This window comes from Sander lucioperca, chromosome 5 (assembly GCF_008315115.2).
Source record: "Sander lucioperca isolate FBNREF2018 chromosome 5, SLUC_FBN_1.2, whole genome shotgun sequence".
NCBI lineage: Eukaryota > Metazoa > Chordata > Actinopteri > Perciformes > Percidae > Sander > Sander lucioperca.
In genome coordinates, this window is record NC_050177.1 from 20,459,306 (window position 1) to 20,482,262 (window position 22,957).

At 41.8% G+C, this 22,957-nt stretch overlaps 2 protein-coding genes across 5 annotated transcripts in view; both read right to left on the bottom strand.

The window, feature by feature from the left end:
- The window catches only part of mtus2b (microtubule associated tumor suppressor candidate 2b), a 45,980-nt gene extending 43,644 nt beyond the window's left edge, over positions 1-2,336 (bottom strand). For both annotated transcript variants that reach the window (XM_031297483.2, XM_031297482.2), the window contains exon 1: positions 2,109-2,336. The gene's annotated coding sequence lies outside the window, so the exon portion shown is untranslated. The remainder of the gene's footprint in view (positions 1-2,108) is intronic.
- An 889-nt stretch (positions 2,337-3,225) lies between these two features.
- The window catches only part of LOC116048382 (high affinity cationic amino acid transporter 1-like), a 26,340-nt gene continuing 6,608 nt past the window's right edge, over positions 3,226-22,957 (bottom strand). For 2 of the 3 annotated variants that reach the window (XM_031297481.2, XM_031297480.2), the window contains 11 exons: positions 18,335-18,742; positions 15,707-15,865; positions 15,368-15,539; positions 14,777-14,910; positions 14,469-14,691; positions 12,411-12,550; positions 10,432-10,534; positions 9,779-9,972; positions 8,213-8,364; positions 6,139-6,247; positions 3,226-6,034 (listed from right to left, as the gene is read on the bottom strand). In XM_031297481.2, the coding sequence (XP_031153341.1) occupies positions 5,877-6,034; positions 6,139-6,247; positions 8,213-8,364; positions 9,779-9,972; positions 10,432-10,534; positions 12,411-12,550; positions 14,469-14,691; positions 14,777-14,910; positions 15,368-15,539; positions 15,707-15,865; positions 18,335-18,704 (1,914 nt within the window). In that variant the 5' untranslated portion in view covers positions 18,705-18,742 and the 3' untranslated portion in view covers positions 3,226-5,876. Of the gene's footprint in view, positions 6,035-6,138; positions 6,248-8,212; positions 8,365-9,778; positions 9,973-10,431; positions 10,535-12,410; positions 12,551-14,468; positions 14,692-14,776; positions 14,911-15,367; positions 15,540-15,706; positions 15,866-18,334; positions 18,743-21,445; positions 21,569-22,957 lie in introns of those variants that run through there. The other variant, XM_036001147.1, reaches the window with a different exon arrangement.

Consider the following 22,957-nt stretch of genomic DNA (forward strand, 5'->3'; position numbering starts at 1 on the left):
TGCAATTCAAAGTCCTCCAACTCTGCATCTCTGCTCCCCTCTTTGCTGACTTTCCTGTCATGGTGTTAGGGATGCTAGGTGATATTCTTCATCACCTCCTTTACCCCTGCACGATATGAGGAAAATACTGAGAGTACAGAGACTAAAGTGTGCTCAGTTCTGCCTTTCTGCTGCTTTCAGTATTCTGCCACAATACAACACATTGCTTATCCAATTTAAAACAAATGAAAGTAAATCATTACCGACATTCTTTTACTGAACAAATTCAAAATTGAATTGACTATAAAAGGCACCACTAAAAAAGAGTGACAGGTACATTTTAAAGTGCAGTTTACTACTGATATTTTCTTTCAACTAACACGTCAAATCTCTGAGTGTCTTTAACGATATGTCGCAGCCTTTCACAGTTGATATCACATGACGATAAAAAAAACTATATATTGTGCAGCCCTACTGTACATTTGGATCATTCCTGCATTTGCCTTGTCACTTCCCCCCCCCCCCCCCCACAAATGACATTTCCTGGTTGTTTCCCGCTCACGGCTGCAACAGCTGATAATGTCCCTGCGGTGACGCCATGATGGAGATTGAGGAAATGTATGCTCGTACCAACAACATGCTTCCCTGAGCATGTTCCCCCATCCCCCCAGTGCTCAGCATCCCACCCCGCCGCCACCTGCCTCCTGATACTGTATGCAGCACGACGGCGAGACCTTCACATTCATCAGGGCCTCTTATGAAATCTGTGCATCCTTGCGCGACGGGCTTGTTGCGAGTGTGCGCTCAGACCACTTGTTTTTCTCCGTGAAAACAGAAGCTCGGTCAGTTTCAGCAGGCGTATATATCTGGGAGCAGAGCACAGATCAAGGCCTCCGTGTGTCCACCAAGCTTCACTTGATGTCTAATCTGGAATTCTCATGAAATATTGAGGATGCATGAACATGGAGGCACCAGTCTCCCTCCCTTTTTAATGCTTCAGCTGCCCTGACTTTCTTTGTGTAGCCAAGCAAAGGTCAAATAAGAGCTTCTGTTGTTGTGACTTTAGTACATTGAAACTAAAGTGTGTGCCTCTAAGTCCTACAGGTATGGCTAGGTATCGCCAATCATTTTACAAATCGATTCCGATCCACACGGTCCCGATTCGATATCAATTAGGTTGGGGACATTTCAGTTGCAACACCAATCTTGCTTGGATATAAAAGAGATTCTCAGTGAACCTATGATGTAACTTGTACAAGGAAGAAGCAACCCTCAAATATTTTGTAATAATGCACCAGGTTAATGTTTACATTACAACAACAACATTTTAGTTTGAAGTCATTTTTACTTGAAAAGGCATATATTAAAAGATTGATTTCTGAATTGTATTAATCGATACTTCACTCAAACAAAAATCGTTTTTTTAACTGGAGAATCGATCATTTTAACAACGCCCTACCTACAGGTGAAAGGTTAAGAAGCAACACACATGCATATGTACATCAACACCCTTCATGTTAAATTAGTATAATCACCGATGCTTCTGTGGTGCTCAGTGCTTCACTGTCACACCTTACATAATGCAACAAAGATCAGGCCTTTTGGACAACTGTGGTCACTCAAATCCCACCGACAGACATCTGTCTCGTCACTATTACGGATGTTCATTCATTCAGCTCGTGCTGCCTTGTTCCTCATTTCACAGCTTCTAAATATAAAGTGCATCCACACACACACATGATCCCCAAACAGGAAGGTGAGGGGATGCTTTGTTGCTTATAAGGACAGACACTGGAAAACAAACATGAGATACTCTAGAGGTGAAAGAACATCACACACACACACACACACACACACACACAGAGGTGAGTCTACCTATAGCGAGGTTGCCTTTTTATATCTCGACAGTATCAACAGCTATTAGAATTTGCACGCCTGGGAAACACTTAGAAAATGACTTGAAAATATTAACGTTAATACACACACCAGCACCAACAGGATGCTCCGCAGTCTCTCCAGCAGATGCAGCCGTGTCAATACATGTAATGATCAGTGGCGCTGATGGGAGATTGAGAGGGAGAGAGAGGCAGAGAACCGACCCGACCCCGGTGGGAAAAGGTAGACCTTACCGTTCAGATTCAGCTAATCCGCGGGAGAAGAGCTCGGCACTGAAGGCAAGAAGAGGCAGGAGGGACACATCCAAATGTAGCCGTGAGGGAGAGGGGAGAGTCTGCAGCTTCGCTGGGAAAAGGAGAGGAGAGGAGAGGAGAGGAGAGGAGAGAGGAAAGAGGAGAGTAGAGAGTCTGCAGCTTCGCTGGGAAAGACGGAGGAGAGGAGGGAAGGAAAGGAGGGGAGAGGCGACTCAACGCCCATGCAAACATGGGCTCCAGTCGCCCCCTGCAGGTGAAGCCATCAAGTTATTTTTTTTCTCTTCAAATAATTAGAGCTACATAGAAACATACAGTAGCATCATACCGTGTACACGGTAAAGTGACTACACAAAAACATGAATTGAGTAAGGGTTTCATGTATCCAAACACTTACTTACCTTTAGATAAGGGCTTTTTTGTATCATTATTATATTCTTATTTATATTATACCCACACAATACAAATACATAGCCTACTTAATCACGTTTTTTTTTTTTTTAAACAATGTTTGTATTGAGGTTTCATTGCAATTACAACTTTTTACAACACCCCCAGCCCACATCATAATGTGTTTCTTAACTTTGTCATTAATTATAAATAAAAAATGTACACATTTGAAAATCATAAAATACCCATACACTAGAGCTGCAAAGATTAATCGATTAGTGTCAACTATTAAATGAATCTGACATTATTTAGCCCAAACAACTAAACCAATAATTGAGAAAATAATCAACAGATTAATCGACAGTGGAAATAACCCAGTCAGCCCTGTCACATGCTGCTGGGATGTGTGCACCTCATCGATTTAAAAAACCAAAATCAAAATCAAAGACAAACTCTGTGGCTTTAACTTCCAGGGTTATTTATTTACAGCACAAACTATACAAACCGAAACCAATACGAAGACAGCACATGCTGAGCAGCCGTCCTTCACCACTCTGATACACTGTAAACACGTTTAGAATTTAGCAGTCATAGAAAATCTAAATATTTTTTCCTCCCCAAAAAAAAGTTTTAAAATAGTGCAGCATGAAAATGTGTACATAAAACAGACAGTGTCAATGACAAACATGTTATGTATTTGTGGTTTCAATGCATAGATGAAGCCTCACATGAGTTTTACAGGAACTACAGCGTCCATAACAAAAGGCTAAAGCAATGTCAGTGAAACTAGGGCTCAACGTATCAAATCCAACTCAACAAGGCATGATATTCACCCAGTGAATGACTCCTGACTACTTTTTGCTTTCAAACAAATAGATTCCATCCATTTATCGTTAACAGCTACAATACTGTTGGCACAGTTTGTTCTAGTTATCTACTTTACATAATGCTTGTAACAAATGGATTGTGTGGATTAAAGCTGCGGGGTGATATGACAGACAGACAAGTGTAACACGGGCAGGAGCTTTAAGGCAAAAATCAAAACTGTATTTACAATAACAAAAACAGACGTGACATGTTGGAAATTGGCAATGATGCATGTCAAGTTATCAAAATGTATAAGTGATAATGTCCCACTGATTCAAACATCTCCAAGTTTAAACCAAGTCTAGTTGTGGACGAAAATCAGTAACTGTCTGCAGCCCAATCTTATTTGGCAACATGCTGCTTCAATGTCTTAGAAGGAAACAAAGTTACAAACACAGAGTCACTGGTTCAAGTCTCCATACGGACCAAAGCATGGCGGTGGACTGGTAGCTGGAGAGGTGCCAGTTTACCTCCTGGGCACTGCCAAGGTGCAGGTCCATCGACAGCTGCAGCCCCCTCACGCTGACATCTCTCCAATAGTGCATGTATACTGAGCATGTGTGTGTATTTCAGGCCTGTGTGTAATAACTACAGAGTGAAAACATCGTAATTTCCCTTGCGGGATTAATAAAGTATAATTATTATTATATTATAATACCCCAGCTCAAATATCTAGTATTTGAACCTTGCAGGCCATTTCAATGCAATCATTAAAACTAAAATCTACAGCGACTTCAGCATCGTTTGGACGCATTATCCAATTAAATCCAACTGAATTTGGCTTCAGGTAACAGCGATAGTTTCTCTCAATGGAGCACAAATAGTCTAAAAAGGAAAACATTTCATCGTAGGGCTCATTTAAAAAAAAAAAAAAAAAAAAAGGGACTGAGTAAAGAGATGTTTCACCTTGTGGAATTTTCAGTCTTTAGTGAACACACAGTGGTTTTAGCTGCCCTGGGAATATGCACACACTCGCAATCAGCCTTCCTTTCCATGATCATGACAGGCAGAGGCACTTTCACATGGGTTACTGCTGAGCCATGCTAGAACGCTTGGTGCAGCATGTTTCTGAGTATACAGTATTAATATATCACTATGGAAACCGAAAGGTGTTCAATATCACCGATTGATTGTACTTCATCCCATTCAGATGTATGTGAACTAAAACGTGAAAATAGTCCACTAAGGTGAAATATCTCTGATATGTTATAAATACATGCTTTTCAAAATCCAAAGTGTACATTATTTACAGACAATTTACAGATTTTTATATATATATCACAATTCTAGCTGGCGATAAAGCTATATCTCTAAAAAGGTGGAATTCATTTGGTAAAAAGGCACTTTAAAAATACATCCTCTGAAGTATCTGAGAAATCATTTCACATTAGCAGCTTTTTTTCTTTGGCTAGATAAAAGAAAACACACAAAGTTCCCTGATGGAGACAGCACTGGTGTATTTGATCTCTGGTAAATGTGCACTGTGAGGAAACCGTCAATCAATTAGAAGATAAACACTGAGATATACTGATCACAGAGCACTTATTCGGAACACAATGCTGCACTATTCTCAGATATACTGTCGATGTAAAACGCAGGTACCTTTGATGTAAACTTACGACACAAAACGGCACCGAAGATACAGTGAAATTCTCAGCTGAGTTTCAGAAGATTTGCTGACTTTCTGAATTGAAGGGGCTGTACTCAAAAACAATAATATAGCAGTCAACGACTGTTTGCTATGTAAAGGTATGGTGGAGTAATGGCGTCCTGAGCAGAGAATGAAGTCACACTCCCTCTGTGTGTGTGTGTTGGAATCCAAGCTTCTCGGTTTTTCTGTTGTGATAGCTGGTCCGGCCGCGCGTGCGTGTGAGTGCACGTAAGTACCTTGTGCGTCTGTATCTGATCCCGAGGGCCGCGACAAAGCGTCAGTATTTGACGAGTTGGGAAACGGCCTGTGAGAGCAGTGTGGAGGCAATCCCAGACCATTCTTCTTCTAAATATCAAGTACAGCCCCTTCAATGCAATTAATTAACGTGTGAAGTAAAGGATTTCAAAAATAATCTCCCATGGGATGCGGACGCAGTAGCGGCCACTGTGCCTCCTAATGCAGATATATACTGCGGATGAAGGAACGATGTTTAACAATAGATATACTTACACCAGATGCCTTAAAAAAAAAAAAAAAAAAAAAAACTTTGTTTAAAACGACTTGTGCGTTGCCTTTGGTTGCTTTGGTTCCACATAATTAGAATTAAAAAAAATAGAAAAATAAAGTTTTCTGACATGAAATATTGGTTTTAAGATGTATCCATTAAAATGTTTTTACCTAGCTATTACATCTAATTAGCCGCTCTACTTTCACTAAAAGAATAAGGAAACAAGTCAACGCTCTGACTGGAGGGTAAGTGTCTCCATACGTCTCCTGGATCTGCAGCTATGTAGGAGACTTTAACAACAGAAAGAGAGAGGATTAGTGAACCTCCCGTTTCCTCAGGAATCGTCCTCGTCCTCTCCGGTGGCGTTTTGTGTGTCGTGTAGGAAGGCTTCCTTCTCTGTGGCCATGGGCTCTCCCTTTATCATGCAGGCTGGCGTGGTCGACACCGCCTCTGCACTGTTGCGAATACCATAGCCAAAGTAGATAAAGAAACCTACAAATGGTGCAGAAGCATTGTGGTAAAGACATTAATGCATTGCCAAAACACAATTGCAGCATAGATAACATTTGACATTTTTGGCCAAAAATCCAAATTACCTAAGACCATCCAGATGGCAAAGCGCGCCCAGGTTCCTCTGTCGAGCTGCATCATCAGATAGACGTTGATGAACATACTAATGACTGGGACGAAGGGCAGCAGCGGAACCTGTGAGGAGAGAGTGCGCGTGTTTAACATTTCAACCTCAAATACTGAGAAAAGATGCACTCAAAGGCATATAGTAACATGGATCTTATGAATAATGGCTGAGTGGGAAACGTTGCAGGGAAATCGCTGACAATCAGTTCTAAACAACACTGACAGCCAAGTAATTTTGTTGTTTTTGTTTTGCATTTGTGTCTAATAGACTGATGTAAACAAAAATCTTTGAAATTGGTCTAGTATTGAGCGAGAACGCAGTGACTGGCTGGCGCGAACCGAGCTGCAATGTAACCCAACGGAGTAATTGTGCACCCTCGATTTTTGTCCACTAAAAAGGGATTGTTTTGCCACTGACAGGCTGTGATTGTTACTAAACGTGTCTGACAACATTATCGATCTCACGAGGTGACCTGTTGTCGGAAGACAGCGGGGTGGAGTGTAACGTGAGTCGGGGGAATTTGAACCGATTTCAAAAGCCAGCCATAAATCTAAGGTTATTTTATATTTTCATTTTATTACAGCATGAGTCTGACTGCATTACCATACAGTGACAAATAAGTGATCAAATGTTCACAGGGATTTCACATCTATGCATGTTGATTTTAATTATGAACTGATTGCAATCAATTTAAAAAAAACGTATACTATACTTTGTCAATAGCGTGCAGTAATAAGTAAGTTAAGTACATTTGTCAGTAGTGTGCAACAATGTTAAACGACAAATCCGGCGCAAAATGAACCTAGGGGTTAATAACACGTGTATCGAGTCGACCGTTCTCTGGGATATGTTTTCATGCTAATCAAATGTGACCAGTTTTAGCGCAAACTGCTAATTAGCTTATAACGCTAGTTGTCGCGGCAGAGGGTAAAGTAAAAAGAAATCACTATTTCTATACCACTAACAAGGCTCAAAATAGCACCACACTTCCACAGTAGCATAATGAGGGACCCTACATGTAAACCCAAGCATTGAGAACTTTGTTCACGTATACAGGCGGGCGCCATCTTGGGAAAACAGTCACGACCAGTCAAACGACGAACGACGTGCTACGTGAGCTGAACTGTCACTTGAAATCTCCCACGGTCCGTGGTTTCCCAATGGGTCGATAGGAATTACGTTTGTGAAATGTAATTACATGGAAATGCATGAATTATATCTGTTTATTCAAATATATTGCACGGCGTTCGACTAGTCGGACTGTTTTCCCAAGATGGCGCCCGCCTGTCTACGTGAACGCTACTGTCTTTCTAATCTATCTTTTTAATAAACTGTCTGTACACTTACAAAGTTCTCAATGCTTGGGTTTACATGTAGGGACCCTCATTATGCTACTGTGGAAGTGTGGCGCTATTTTGAGCCTTGTTAGTGGTAGAATAGAAATAGCGATTTCTTTTTACATTACATGTCATTTAGCTGACGCTTTTATCCAAAGCGACTTACAATTGCTATATATGTCAGAGGTCACACGCCTCTGGAGCAACTAGGGGTTAAGTGCCTTGCTCAGGGGCACATTGGTTGATGTATTGCAGTGGGAATCGAACCCGGGTCTCCCACACCAAAGGCATGTGTCATATCCACTGCGCCATCACCACCCGTTTTTACTTTACCCTCTGCCCCGACGACTAGCGTTATAAGCTAATTAGCGGATTGCGATGAAACATTGGTCACATTCGATTAGCATGAAAACATATCCCAGAGAACGGTCGACTCGGTACACACATGTTTATTAACCCCTAGGTTCATTTTGCACCGGATATGTCCTTTAAGTACATTTGCCAATAGTCTGCAATAATGTTAAGTACACACAATTTGCATTTGTTGGGCAAAAAGATGCGTAGTTGTTAGCAGGATAGGAGCAACACTAAGAGTGTCACAGTGTCACAGTTTCACCCCATTCTGACAATGTCATCTTGTACGTGTTGCCTATGAAAGAGTGGGAGAAAGCGCTCTGGTGAAAGAACACACCCTACCTTGAAGGCAAGCTTGGCCTTGCTCTGTGGCTGTCTCCACACAATGAAGGTGACAATCAGACACACGGCCATGATAACACAGAGGACCGACAGCGACCAAGCAGCCAGCCCTCCCTGAACCGCTACCACACTGAAGACACACACCAAAACACCTGGAGGGAAGAAGAAAACAGTAGGGAGAGGTCATCAGATGATGTGCTGTATCAGTTTTTCTCAGAGCTCTGTATAGCCCAAGTCACACATGCACTGCATATATGAATAATTATGAAATGATGTCCTGATCAGTCGGATCAGAAATCAAACGGTGTTTACCCTGCCAGCTCTCTAGTACGAAGTCAGTATAATCTCTGCTTGAACCCACCGTGTAAGAATTCACAGCAAGCTAGTAGGCGTGTTAATGACGTTTAATGAAAACCAAAAGAAAACAAACATCCGAGGGTAAAGGCAGCTACACACCAGGCTGATAATCGGCCGTGGACAGTCTGGCGAGGTCGGTGACTTGAGTCTGTTCCGTGTGTCCCGTGCCGTTGTCCGTTGACGGAGCTGTCGGCCTTCATTTTGGCCGACCTGACATGCTCAGTCTGAGACAGGGCAGTCGGGACTCACCCGGAAATGGCAAGCGGGATGACCGTGACCATACTCTCAAAATTTGACGAAAATCTTTTAAACTGACCTTTGTCGATCTGAAATGAAGACAGATTCAGCAACTGCACGGCCTATTTCTCTCTTAAAATGTTTTCAGAAACACGTTTCGGTGAACTATTTTAGTACAATATGAGATCGTATTCTGAATGAGTCGCCATTAATGGCCGGTCGAAAAATCCAAAATCCGGAAGCAGCAGCCAGACCCACGTGACGCGTTAGTCCAATCAGCTGCCGGTTTTCATTTTTGGGGCAACCTGCTGTTATGGAGACGTATTACGTCTCATCGCTTCGGTGTGTTCCAAGGCACTTTTTTGACCAACTCGGGGAGACTGATCAGTCCAACTGCCTTTTCTGCCAACAGTCGGCCGTCTGTTTTTTTTCCGATGTTTTTACAACTTTTTTTCACAGTTTGTTTTTGCTTTTTCCAATGTTTTAAATTGTTACATTTTTCTTACACAATTTTTCTTTTCTACACATTTTCAGTGCTTATTTCTACGTCCCATATTTTCTGATATAAAACAAAAATTGAAAACGGGTCAATGTGACCTGAAGTCAACACAAGGGTTAAGGAAGAAAAGTGATTTACATAAAAAGGCAACAAAAATGTCTAGAGAGATTCAGGAACTTCTATCGGTAAGGGACGCATCAAAATTGTCAGACAAATTGAGGAATGGTAAGAGACTCAGTTGTTTATGACCAAATTATGAACAGCTCTGTGACGCAGTCCTGTCTGCTGCACGCTCTAGCTAGGCGCCGCCCCTCATCTAAACCAAATGGAGTAATTCCAGTAAGTGAGAATGCATCCGACACGGACAATCACCCGTTGTGTGCTGCATGTCTGGAAACTTCAGACAATGTCCGCACCTGATTCCTCGGACATTGTCCGGAGTCCATATGTGAAAACGGCTTATGTTGTCTCACCAAGTATGCTGGTGCAAATGTTGACGGCAAACCCAGACAGAGGGGACGGATCTGTGTTCGAAGGGAAAAGTAGATTCTTGAAGGTGAAGCGATCCTCTGGTTGTGGTAGTATGTCAGTGTTCCCATCGTTATAAGACTCATAATCCTGAGTGTTGGCCATCTCGTAGGCCACACTGGGCTGTTCAGGCTGGTACCTTCAGACAGCAAAACAGACGGTCAAAACCAGACTTGCAGAACTCCCAAAACTGCTGTTCACTAAGGCTGAGGACACACCACAAGATTTTCTTGAGATTCTAACCAAGTCTAAAAACACGCTGTATCACAAGTGAATATGCTACAAGTGATTAGGATGATTTATTACTGTAATCCAATATGCACTAAATACATTAAAAAAAGCTTGATAAACTCTCAGTAGCTATTCTCATCCTCAAAGATCAAACAATCCTGTATTTTTTATATCATGAGGCAGATTAGATCATCTGGGTCATCCAGTATCAAAAGAAAAGTGAATCTGTGAGCCACGCACGCAAGCATGCACGAAGAATTTCCTTCCCAGTGAGAAGACGTACAGATATGTTGTTATTCAGGTAGGGTAATCCTCTACAGCCCTGTCAACCTTAGACTGGACATGCAAACTGAGAGACGGGGATTACCTGAGGACCAGCACGCAGGCAGCCACGAGAGTATAGGCCAGCAAAGTGCCAATGGACATGAGGTCAACCAGGTCCTTCAAGTCAAACAGGAAAGCCATCACAGCTGCAGGCCACACGGGAGAAAAACACACAACGTCAGCACGATGATAGATTTCTACAAACTAATCCAAAAGGTTCAAAAACAACACACGTTCACCACAATGTAATGCAGATATTGTATTTTAAAAGGTCCTCTGACATGCTGCTTTTTGGTTGCTTTTATATAGGCCTTAGTGGTCCCCTAATACTGTATCTGAAGCCTCTTTTATATAGACCTTAGTAGTCCCCTAATACTGTATCTGAAGTCTCTTTTATATAGGCCTTAGTGGTCCCCTAATACTGTATCTGAAGTCTCTTTCCCGAAATTCAGCCTTGGTGCAGAATTCCAGCCACTAGAGCCAGTCCCACAATGAGCTTTCCTTAGTACGTGTCATTTCTGTGTCTGTAGCTTTAAAGAGCCATGATGTCTCTCTCTTTCTCATGGGTGGGCCAAATTCTCTGGGCGGGCAAAGCAGAGAAAGGGGAGGTAACCTTTCCCCTTATGACCTCATAAGAAGGAGATTCCAGATTGGCCCATCTGAGCTTTCATTTTCTCAAAGGCAGAGCAGGATACCCAGGGCTCGGTTTACACCTATCACCACTTCTAGCCACTGGGGGACCATAGGCAGGCTGGGGGAATGCATATTAATGTTAAAAAACCTCATAAAGTCAAATTTTCATGCCATGGGACCTTTAATTAATTTGTACAAAAGTTCCAACTATAACTGTACAGCTGCATTTATTTACAACCTTATGAGATTATGCCCCCATCCTCCTTCCCCAAAGAGGGCACGGTTTGCCTTCGGCCTCATCTCAGCTACCTACCGGACAGAAGCCCTGCCACCATGGTGGAGACGGTGGGCGTCTTCCTCTCGCTGACACGTGCCAGAAACGAGAAGAGCAGACCATCACGAGCCATAGCAAAGATAATGCGTGGGAGTGGAAACATGGAGCCGAGGAGACTACACCAAAGATGAAGGAAGAAAGAGGAGGAGGAGGAGGCAGAGATTTTTAACTTAAAGACTTTGTTTGGGAACTCTGGTTGCACGCAAGGCCTCAACTGCAGCCATTCTCAACCTGGCATTCTGATTAACAACCCAGGATGCTGTACACAAGATGGTCCTGTGTCAGCTTTGTACATAGCAATAGTTGAAGAAGAAACCGTACATTTGCAGGGCTACCCTAATGCTGTATGACCATCTTGGTTATGGCTGCACAATTAATCGAATTTTAAATCGTGATCACGATTTGGGCTTCCCACAATTAAATGAACATTATCGCCTGCAATATTGATACTTAAAATGCGTGCTCCGCTCATAGTAAACTCCGCTGCAGATCGGATTAAGCGCTTCATAGACTGACAGCCAGCGACCAGGGGGCATTTGAGATGTTTTTGCTTCATTTTTGGTGAACGGTCATGCGCGCACCCTGCAGCGACAGCCTGTGAAAAACTTTCCTGACAGTCCAGAGTAAAAGCGTAACATTGTTTTAACTATATTTTAAGTCACAACATGAAAGTGAAAGCAGTGCTCTGTTGATTTAATTCTCGGTAGAGTTTTGGTCAAATTTTATTTATATGTTGCTTCTAGGAGAGAGTCTTAATTTGATACAAAATATGTGTACATTAGGAGGATTGTAGCTCAACATGGATGGAAAGCAGTTCTCTGTTTATTTAAATGTGAAAGTGCAATTAAAATATTTTGTCCCTAAAAATCAATGAATAATCGTGATCTCAATGTTGATCAAAATAGTCGTGATTATCAATTTGGCCATGGTCGTGCAGCCCTAATCTTGGTTTTGGTTGAGTGTTTGTGTTGAGGCCGTGTTCACCAAGAGCATCTTGTAGGGTTATTGGGTGATAGGAACCCCAACCAGTAAGTAGGTTTAGGTCAGGACCTCACCTGCCACAACACCGGATGTTACTGTAGCTGTTAGAGGGGTTTTGGTTCGTGGGCTGATGCTGGCCAAACATTTGAAGAGCAAGCCATCTTCTGCCATGGCCCAGATCACTCTGGGCATTGGGAACATGGAGCCTAGTAAACTAGTACGGGAGAGAGAGAGAAAAAGCATGCCGTGCAAGTGAATGCACAGTTAGATAATAGAACAGGGGACTGTTGCCACAAAGTTGGAAGCACACTTCTCTCTAAAATGGATTTAGATTTCCTACTGGAAATCGTCATGTTCGACGTTAACCTCAAACTCTGCCATTTTGTTGATCTCTTCTTCTGTTTTCCTGCTTCTTGCTCCTATTTTACCGGTAGTCTTTTCCGGCAATAGATGTTGTGCTCTGTGTACCGGTAAAGTAGTGAAGAAGGAGCAAGAAGCGAGAGAACAGAAGAAGAGATCAACGAAATGGCAGAGTTTGAGGTTAGCATCGAACGCGACGATGACTGGCTCAATTTCGAAGGTCGCCCGTACCTATTCGAGCCTGAATACACGGACGAGGAGCTACAACTAATGGAGGAGAATCGGAGAACTAGCTAGCTAGCAGCGCAGGCCAGCAGCACTAGCAGCAGAGAGTAGAAGCCATCAGGCAAGTGCTATTTCAATAAACTCCTGGTGTACTTACAAACTTTCCAATGCCTTGTTTTATGAGTACAGAACCTATTTGTACTACTGTAGAAGTTTAGTACCATTACGGGCATTATTAGTGAGGTAATTTACGAGATACACTGTTGGTTCCATTAGCGCCTGCACTAAGCCATTCAGCTGATAGCACTAACTAGCCCAATGTTCGACCAAGGGAAAAAAGCCTTGAGTGTTTGGCTCGAGGTCATGGTGCAAAGGAACCTAGGGTGAAATTTAGGGCTGAACGATTAATTGCATTTGCGATAATATCGCGATATGTTAAAACGCGATTTCCTAATCGCAAAGGCTGCGATTTGGTCACATGACTCGCGAGAGCAAATCAGTCTGCACTCCGCAGAGAAAGCATCAACTAGCATGCTAACGCTACGCTGTACCTTGAGCTGATTTCTGTCATTCAAACAACTCTGAGTTGTAGTTTAAAACTTTTACAGCCATTTTAATAAAATGAAGGGTTTTATTCGGGCTTGAGTCTATACATGCAGTTAATGGATACAGACACGCAGAACTGAAGGCTCGGTTGGCAACGATTAGCGGTTAGCTCCGGTTATCGGTTAGCTCCGTTATAAAGCTATGGAATGGAGGAGCTGCCACTGAGAGGAGTAACAACCAGACTCTGATAAATGACGTTCGGGGAGCTTTCACAGCAGCGTGGCCGCGGTGTTTCAACAGTTTTATTAGTACAGTTAATCCCACGGCAAGAACACCAGCAACTAGCTAACGCAACGATAGCCTCTCTGAACAAGTGCACACGGCAGCACGCAACTTCACGAGGGGGAGGGGCTGGAGGCAGCTCCTCTCTGTGCACTGTAAAAAATTACACGTGTGTGTGTGTGTGTGTGTGTGTGTGTGTGTGTGTATGTATATATAGATATATACTATATTTTTACTTATTTAACTGTCTAGTGTGTAATTGTGTGTTCATACTATAAATTATTATATTATTATTCTTTGTTGAATAATACAGAAGACAAAGAGCTTAAAAAAATAATCGAATATCGAATTGCAATCGCAATATTTGGGAAAAAAATCGCAATTAGATTATTTTCAAAAATCGTTCAGCCCTAGTGAAATTACTCCGAACCTAACATGGATCATGCACTAGTTTCAAACCTAAGCTCCTTTAAAAGGAATTATCACAAAATGTACTCTCTATGGATCAGCTCCAAAATCATCAACTGGCAAATAAATGAGTGTTTTTAATACAACACCTAGTTCTACTTAAGTTCTGAATTAAACAAAAGTGGATTTTTTTAAATTCTATATTCACTGTACTGGACGTATTAATTCCTAAATAAAAAAGCATGCAGACATTTACAAGTACTCCACACCTTGTCATGCTGAGCGGCAGTAGGACAGTAGGAGAGTCTTACCTGGTCGACAGGGCACATAAAGAGCCAATGGCCACGGCATACGTGGCTCCCTCCCAGCCCACATACTTAAAGGCCACTGGCAGTGGGCTGTTCTTATCCAGCAAGTAGTAGGGCATCATCATAGTGAGGGCTGCGGACACGCCAAAGTATGCCACAAAACAGATAAGGAGTGAGGCCACGATCCCGATGGGAATGGCCCTCTGAGGATTCTTCACTTCTTCTCCTAGGGTAGGAAACAGACCGGGACACGTGAGAGGGATAGGGGCCCACGAAGTGTTGCTCATCAAATTTAATGCATTTCCTCTCACCTGTAGTGGCAATGCAGTCAAAACCTACGAAGGCATAAAAACAGGTGGCAGCACCAGAGAGGACTCCGGTCCAGCCAAAAGGCATGAAGCCGCCTTCACCAAGACTTTCTTCTGAAGGTAAGGAGTCAGACATACTGGAAGGAAAAGGAAGAGAACATTCGCTTACTTGAAACACACCAAGTAGGGCTGGGCAATACATCGATACTCGATACATAGATTTTGGATATGGAAATATCGTAAATATGACAAGTGTTGTCTTTTCCTGGTTTTTAAGGCTGCATTACAGTAAAGTGATGTCATTTTCGGAACTTACCAGACTGTTGAAGCCGTTTGATTATTTGCCTTTACCCAATTACTCATTATATCCACATTACTGATGATTATTCATCACAAATGTCATTGTGTAAATATTTTGTGAATGCGGCAATTGTCAACACTACAATTGTCGATATAATATTGGCGATTTGTAACATCGATATCGAGGTATTCGGTCAAAAATATCATGCTATTTGATTTTCTTCATATTGCCCAGCCCTAATATATCATTAGGCACGTTGTACATTTTGGGAATAAGCTCTTCATGTCACCCACTTAAGGCTGGAGTTGCTGGTGCCATTGAGGATTTCTTCAGGGTTCAAGTTCCAGTTTTTCAGGTTTCCTTTGACGAAGCCAGAGATGGTCATGAAAAGCAGCACCAGCACATTGATGCAGGTAAACACTTTATTTACCATCGCTGACTCCTTCACTCCAAATGCAAGCAGTCCTGCAAGCAGTTAAAAAAAGACAATGTGAGAGATGAACATGTAAAAAAGAAAAAAGAGATGAGGCAGAGAGAGAAAGAGAGAGAGACAGACAGAGAGAGAGAGAGAGAGAGAGAGAGAGAGAGAGAGAGAGAGAGAGAGAGAGAGAGAGATCTGAGCTGCTCCTCACCTGTCAGAGTTATTATGATGAAGACAGCGAATATGTCTGGATACTCTGCCAGGAGGCCCGGGGCCTTCATGGTCATGTAACGTCTGCAGAAATCCTCAATGTGCTTTCCAATCAGCTCATCAAAGGTTGCGCTCCATGCTCTGGCCACACTCGAAGTTCCTGTGTGGAGGGAAGTATTCATGTAAACTCAATATCTGGTGTAGAGCTGGGCGATATGGAGGAAATCAAATATCACAACATTTTTGACCAGATACATCAATATCGAGACAGTATTGTAGGGCTGACTATTGGCACTTTTACAAAATATTAACACTATGAGATGTTTGATAAATAATCATCAATAATGTGGATATAAGGACTAAGTGGGTAAAGGCAAGGTTTTTCCTGCATAGAGGATTTTTTGGCGCCCCTCAAAGAGGTTTTAGCCAGCTCCAAAGGAAAATCACCAGCACCAAAATGATAACAATTGAGAATAAAAATAGCATTTGAAATCCCCTCCAAATGTGTTTAAGAGCAATTTACTAAACAACTGTTGAACATAAACTTTAATATGAGAGCTAATCTCAGTTTTATCTCCAGAGTCGGGCTGTACAGGACTCTCCCGGTAGGGTTGGGTACCGAAACCCGGTTCCACTATGGATCCGGTTCCTACGCAAACGGTAGTATTCGGACCGGATTAGAACGCAAATTTCAGTTCCGACTGAAATATTTTCCCTCTGTCGCTCCGGACAGCGGCAGACTCTTTCTTCTTTCTCTCTTTTCTGCCAAGTGGACATGCACTCTACCATTACTGCTGATAGACGGCTTTTTGTACACGCTCCGAAACGGACGTAAAAATATCACACTTTCTCTGTAGTCTACTGTTAGCTAGCTACCGTAAATGTAGGCTACTTTTAAAATACCATTTTTCCCTCTGGGCTCACCAAAACGGACGTAAAAGCATATTAACCATTCACTGCACGTGATCGCTAGTAAACATATTACACTTGCTCTGCTAGTCTATCGTTCAGGACAAGACCCTGTAGCCTGGTGGTGAGGGAGGCAGGACAGCCTCCCCAAATTGTCTGCCCTTTCAAACTCCTCCCTGTGTGTACAGTCCTCTTGGACGCCATCTGAGAGAGTTTTCTCCTGTGCAGAACATGCCATAAGTCAGGAGAGGTGTAGTATCTCGCCAGAGAAGCAAATATGGTAATTTTCTGCAAAAGAACTGCTAAAGTTTGAAGCTGGTTGGCATACCAACTCAACATTTATTTTGTTGTTACTTGTTAATTATTATTTGTTAAATATTTGTAGTTGTGTTAGGTGACTTAGGTTTACTTGCTATATATTTAAGTACTTTAAAACGTTAATATATTGTTAAATTTAAATAATTTTCAATTTAAAAAAAAAAACTCCATAAAAGAGCCTTTCTTTGATGTCATTCTTCAGTTTTTCAAGAATCGCTTTAGGAATCGGAATCGTTTTAAAAGTACCGGTTTGGCATCAGAATCATAAAATTCAAACGGTACCCAACCCTATCTCCCGGTAATTTATTTTAATATTAAAATTGTTTTTTTTTTAACCAATTTTGTTAATTGGGGTTTCATGTACTGAAGCATAAGATATATTTGTTTATCAAAGTGTCAGAACTAACAGCATAATGCATAGATTTCTGTCAAATAAGGTAACAAAATGTAAGACAATGTCTAGCCTCATCTATCGATATAGGTAACATCGATATATTGCCCAGCCCCAATCTGGGGCACGTTCAATCTAAAAACGGTGTGCAACGTTTTGCTACGGTTTCCTGGCTGAACAACAGGTTTCCTCAGAACGGGGTGAAACAGTGTGCAGCGGCTTTGAAATATGTTTTCTCTCTTTTGGTGGGAGTGTCTCTCGTTTATTGGCTGTGTCACAGGTGATACCCAATCAGCAAAGACGTGTCTGTAAACTTGTGGTAATAAAAAGGCAGAGCGCTTGCGCACACAACAGGTATGTTGGTACGTGTTGTTGCTACGTTTTTGGTCGGGGCTGAACGTGGCCATGGTGTAGCAGAAGCCAACTCCTTTTCTTCCTTATTTTAAAAAGGTCCAATGTGTGGGGATTTCTCCCATCTAGTGTTGAGATCATATATCGCAATCAACACTCTCGCGCCACGCAGTTCAAAGTACGTATTACAGCTACGGTAGCTTTTCCTTCGTTAGGTCTTTCCATCTTCGGAAGGCTGCTCCAACGTTCGCTCTTTTTTTCTGATGACGACGGTCTCTTGCTCTTTTCAATATCCTTTTTCTGGACGAAGAAGACTCCTGTTCCTGAAATTTTGATTTTGAATACGTGTGGTCCTCCATGTTTCCTTCTTCAAACTTGCCAGGAAGCAACGATACCCATTAGCAACACCTGAGAGTTTATCATGTGACAGTGAAAACGTGAATTGGCGGAGCAGTATGTCCTGTATGTCCCTTACCGGCTAACGTATTTCAAGATGGCGCATGAATATGGAGCGTCTACCCCGGTTCATGCGAATGCAAATGTAAAATGTCAAGCCAAAAGGAATACTTGCAATTGATGGTGGAGTTTGTGAACGGGCAACACAGATTTTGATAACGAACAACTAAAAACGTTACACACTGGACCTTCGAAGTGTCTTACCGATAACATAAGAGAGGATGAGGTTCCAGCCTGTGATGAAGGCCCACAGCTCCCCAACCGTCACATAGCTGTAGAGGTAGGCCGAGCCAGTTTTGGGGACGCGGGCTCCGAACTCGGCGTAGCACAGTCCGGCCAGGACTGAGGCCAGGGCAGCTATGAGGAAGGAGAGGACGATGGCCGGTCCGGCGCTGTCCCGGGCCACAGCGCCGGCGAGCACGTACACTCCGGCGCCCAGCGTGCTGCCGACGCCCAGGGCCACCAGGTCAAACGTGTTAAGGCATCGAGACAGGCGCGAGTCCTCCGCGTTGCAGTCCACAACCTTCACCCGGAGGAGCTGCTTCCCAATGTCCTTCAATGTGGCCAGCATCATCCCGCCTAGCACCAAAAGCTCCACGCAAGATTATTTACCTGTGGACAAGACAAGACAGGGATGGCAGAGCGTTGAGATTAACTATGCAATTAAAAACAGACGAGAGAAAAGGAATAGAAAAGGACAATGTGCTGTTCCAGTCCCAGATCAACTAACTCTTTGTTCCTTGTGCTTCCCATGTTGTTGTAGGGCTGGGCGATATGGAGAAAATCAAATATCACAATATTTTTGACCAAATACCTCGATATCGATACCGCAACGATATTGTAGTGTTGACTATTGGTGCTTTGACAAAATATTTACACAATGAGATTTCTGATAAATAATCATTAGTAATGTGGATATAATGTCTGAGTTGGTAAATAATAGAACAGTTACAACAGTCTGGTAAGTTCAGAAAATGACATCACTTTACTGTAATGCAGCCTTTAAAACCATATTACGATATTACGATATCCAAAATCTAAGACGATATCTAGTCTCATATCACGATATCGATATAATATCGATATATTGCCCGGCTCTATGTTGTTGTGTTTTTTTCTGGGTGGGGAGAGAGACAAAAGATTTTTACACATTGGCATTAAGAGTATAGACACACCCAAATTCCTTTGCTTAATCTACTTGCCTTCTGTGTTCAGTGAGGGAGGATAGTGCTATGAAGATTTGTACGGTGTCACAAAACAAAATGAGAACGTTACTATTTGTTTACTTTTGCATTGATTAATACCAATAAACTAATGATTACAGACGTATAAATCTGACATGTTGTATTTTTGGGAACAAAAGCTGTTGCCCCCCCGCCCCCATATATTTACAGTAAAAACACACCTCAAATTGCCATTAGGTTTTGTACGGTGTCACAAAACAAAAATACAACATTACTACTGGTTTACATTTGCATCATGATGGGTATTAAACCTAATGTATTCTTGATTTTGGATGTCTACATTTGTGTATGTACTTTGGTTGTGGTTTTTATATACGCCGGTACAGGTTTCTACCACATTGTCATGTGTATTTTTGTATTTCTTCAATGTTATTTTTTTATGTTCTGTGAAATAAATAAACTAAATGTAGGTGTGTGTAACTGTAACTATGTGAATGTGATCAGGGCGTTTCTGCAAAAGAGAGGCTTTCTTTCAGTGAACCTTCCCTGAGTTAATAAAGGCTTAAAATAATAATTAAAAAAAAGTGTGCTGGTCCTTGCAGCGAAAATGTGACTCCATTCGTGTCAGCGACACGCAATCTAAATTCAATCAACATGAGTCACAGATTACACAACAGGCTGCATTGGGACACAGGAAATTGACTTACACAGAGGAGTTTGAGTTCTTCCTACCAACAGCAGTCTTCTTAAGTGTAAAGAGAGCATGCAAATGTACTGTGTAAAAGGAGATAATATTAAAAAGGTCCCATGGCATGGAAATTTAACTTTATGAGGTTTTTTAACATTAATATGCGTTCCCCCAGCCTGCCTATGGTGCCCCAGTGGCTAGAAATGGTGATAGGTGTAAACCGAGCCCTGGGTATCCTGCTCTGCCTTTGAGAAAATGAAAACTCAGATGGGCCGATCTTCTCTTTATGACATCATAAGGGGAAAGGTTACCTCCCCTTTCTCTGCTTTGCCCGCCCAGAGAATTTGGCCCAACCATGAGAGAGAGACATCATGGCTTGCAAACAAGCAAAGTGGCAGTTGGTCAAGGCCACACCCCCACCCTCAACACTTTTTTTTGTCTCTTTTTTTAAACGCTTTCCCCCCCCCACTACCATTCTTAATTAACCCACTAATACAAACTTCTACTAGCTATACACTTATTCTTGGAATTAATGTTCAATTAACCTTATTTAAATTAAATTATTTCTAATTTATGAGGTAAAAAAAAAAGCAGAAATGATGATTTATTTTGAGAAATATTTAAAATCAGAGGATGATGAGTGGATCACAGACTGGTCTGTCAAAGTTTAGTCAGGATAGCGTTTTGAAACCATTTAAAAAAAATGTAAATGCTATGAAATTGACTAAAAGACCCCGAATTCAATGAAAGTAGTGAACTGATCATTCATTTCTGATATAGAAACTTTGAAAAGGGTCAAATAAAACCTAAGGACAACATGAGGGTTAACACTTTCATGGAAACATATTTACACTGACATAAAAGATCACTGAGAAAGAGCTCGGATGAGTTGGTACAGTACATACTAATATCTTACAACATACAGTACTATTAGCATTGACTAGAACGCAATATGAGTCCTACAAGCTGTACATTTGCAAGGTTTTATCTTAATACACTGTCAAACTACTGAAAATATACTATACGTTTAAATTTGAAGATCCAAATGCTGCTCACTCTCATTTTGTTGTCCTTCATATTGTTTGCTGAAAATGACTTGAGTGAAGAATGAATTTGCATACTAACATTAGACATCAAATCAAATTGTTATGGTCTAACACAGCTTCTGATTGGACATATACTAGTGTGCATTACACTCCATATGTAGACAACATCTCCTTCAGATACTGCAATGTGAAATCATGCAATATCAGTCAACATTAAACACTTTTTAGATCTCATATTGTCTGATTATAACAAAACAGAAAAAAAGCTTAGCTAAACCACGATGTTGACAGATGTTTCATATCTCCACACACTACGTACTAATCTGAGAACCAGTTTCAAAGCTTCTTCTAAAAACAGCAGAGAGTCAGATAAAGATCTGACCAACAATGCAGACAAGTACTCACTTTCACAGCGCAATGCAAAACAGTCTCTTCTGTCTTTACTGATCTACACTTTCTACAGTAAATCCGCTCAACCACTGTGTCCAGAGTGCAGCTGCAGACTCTTTCCCAATCAGCTGAGGATGAATGGAGCGGAGAGAGAGAGAGAGAAGGACGTGTACAAGTGCTGCTTTGACACGTGACAAAGACGCCTCATAGTGTAGCAAACCATTCAGGTGTCCGGCTCACAAATAGAACAGTGACACTTCACATAGCCTCTGGGATCTCAAGACACTCGGAGCAGCTGCGACCACAGCCATATTCCTCCCGGTCAAGACCAACTGACAACAGGCTCTACTCGTTACAGTCAAGTCATGAGCACTCGACAAATATCACTCCTCGAGTTTACTCTTTTACCTTCTCACAGCAGAAACACGCTCGTTTCACATAGAAGAAATTCTGATTTTAAATTTGGAATTACATAACATCACTTAATATCAACAAAATATCAACACATATTTCTCTTTTACTGTGGGGTCAGGGAAATGTGTGTTACGTGCAATATGTTTTTACTAGTGCTGTCAGTTAAACGCGTTATTAAAGCAGCCATATTATGCTCATTTTCAGGTTCATAATTGTATTTTAAGGTTGTACCAGAATAGGTTTACATGGTTTAATTTTCAAAAAACACCATATTTGTGTTGTACTGCAGTGCTCTCTCTCACTGCTGCAGATCCTCTTTTCAGCTGGTCTCTGTTTTAGCTACAGAGTGAGACCTCTTTTCTTCTTCTTCTTCTGTACTATCTTTGATTGCACTGCACATGCGCAGTAGCTCAGATGTAGATCATGTCAGCTAGCTAGCTCCATAGACAGTAAAAGAAAGGCTGTTTCTACAACTTTGGTCAGTTACAAGGCAGGATTAGCTGGGAGACTTCTAAATGAGGGCGCACATGTAAGTAGTTCTTTCGTAGATTATGGTGAACTTGTGTGTGTTGTAGCAGTGCTTTGCTATTGAGGACGAGGTAGCATGCTAGCGTTAGCTACGAGCTAATGGTTGCGGTTAGCCTGCTCGTTTCGGCTTGTGACGTCACAAGCCGTGCCGATTCTGAACAGCTCACCCAGAGACTGAAGGCAGGACACATTCAGAAAATGTATCTCACTCTAAACAGCATGGATGGATTTTTTTCAGAGTTTGTATGTGTGTGGAAGCACCAGAGACACAACATAACACCCCAAATCCCAGAAAAAGTGATTTTTTCATAATATGGGCACTTTAACGGCGTTAACGCAAACCCATTTTAATGGCGTCAATTTTTTTATCGTGAGATTAACATTCTTTTTGGCATAGCAAACTTTGTAGTTTTTTTTCACATGCTGTTGCAACAACTAGTAACGTTAGAAAAACTACAACACCACACCAGATCTAGCTAGACTGGAAACAAAACAGCTACGTGGCTTGTGAGCCGGCCAAAGAGTAGTAGGCTAACGTTACGTTTTGAGTGGATGGCGAGCGCAAGACGCCGAAATG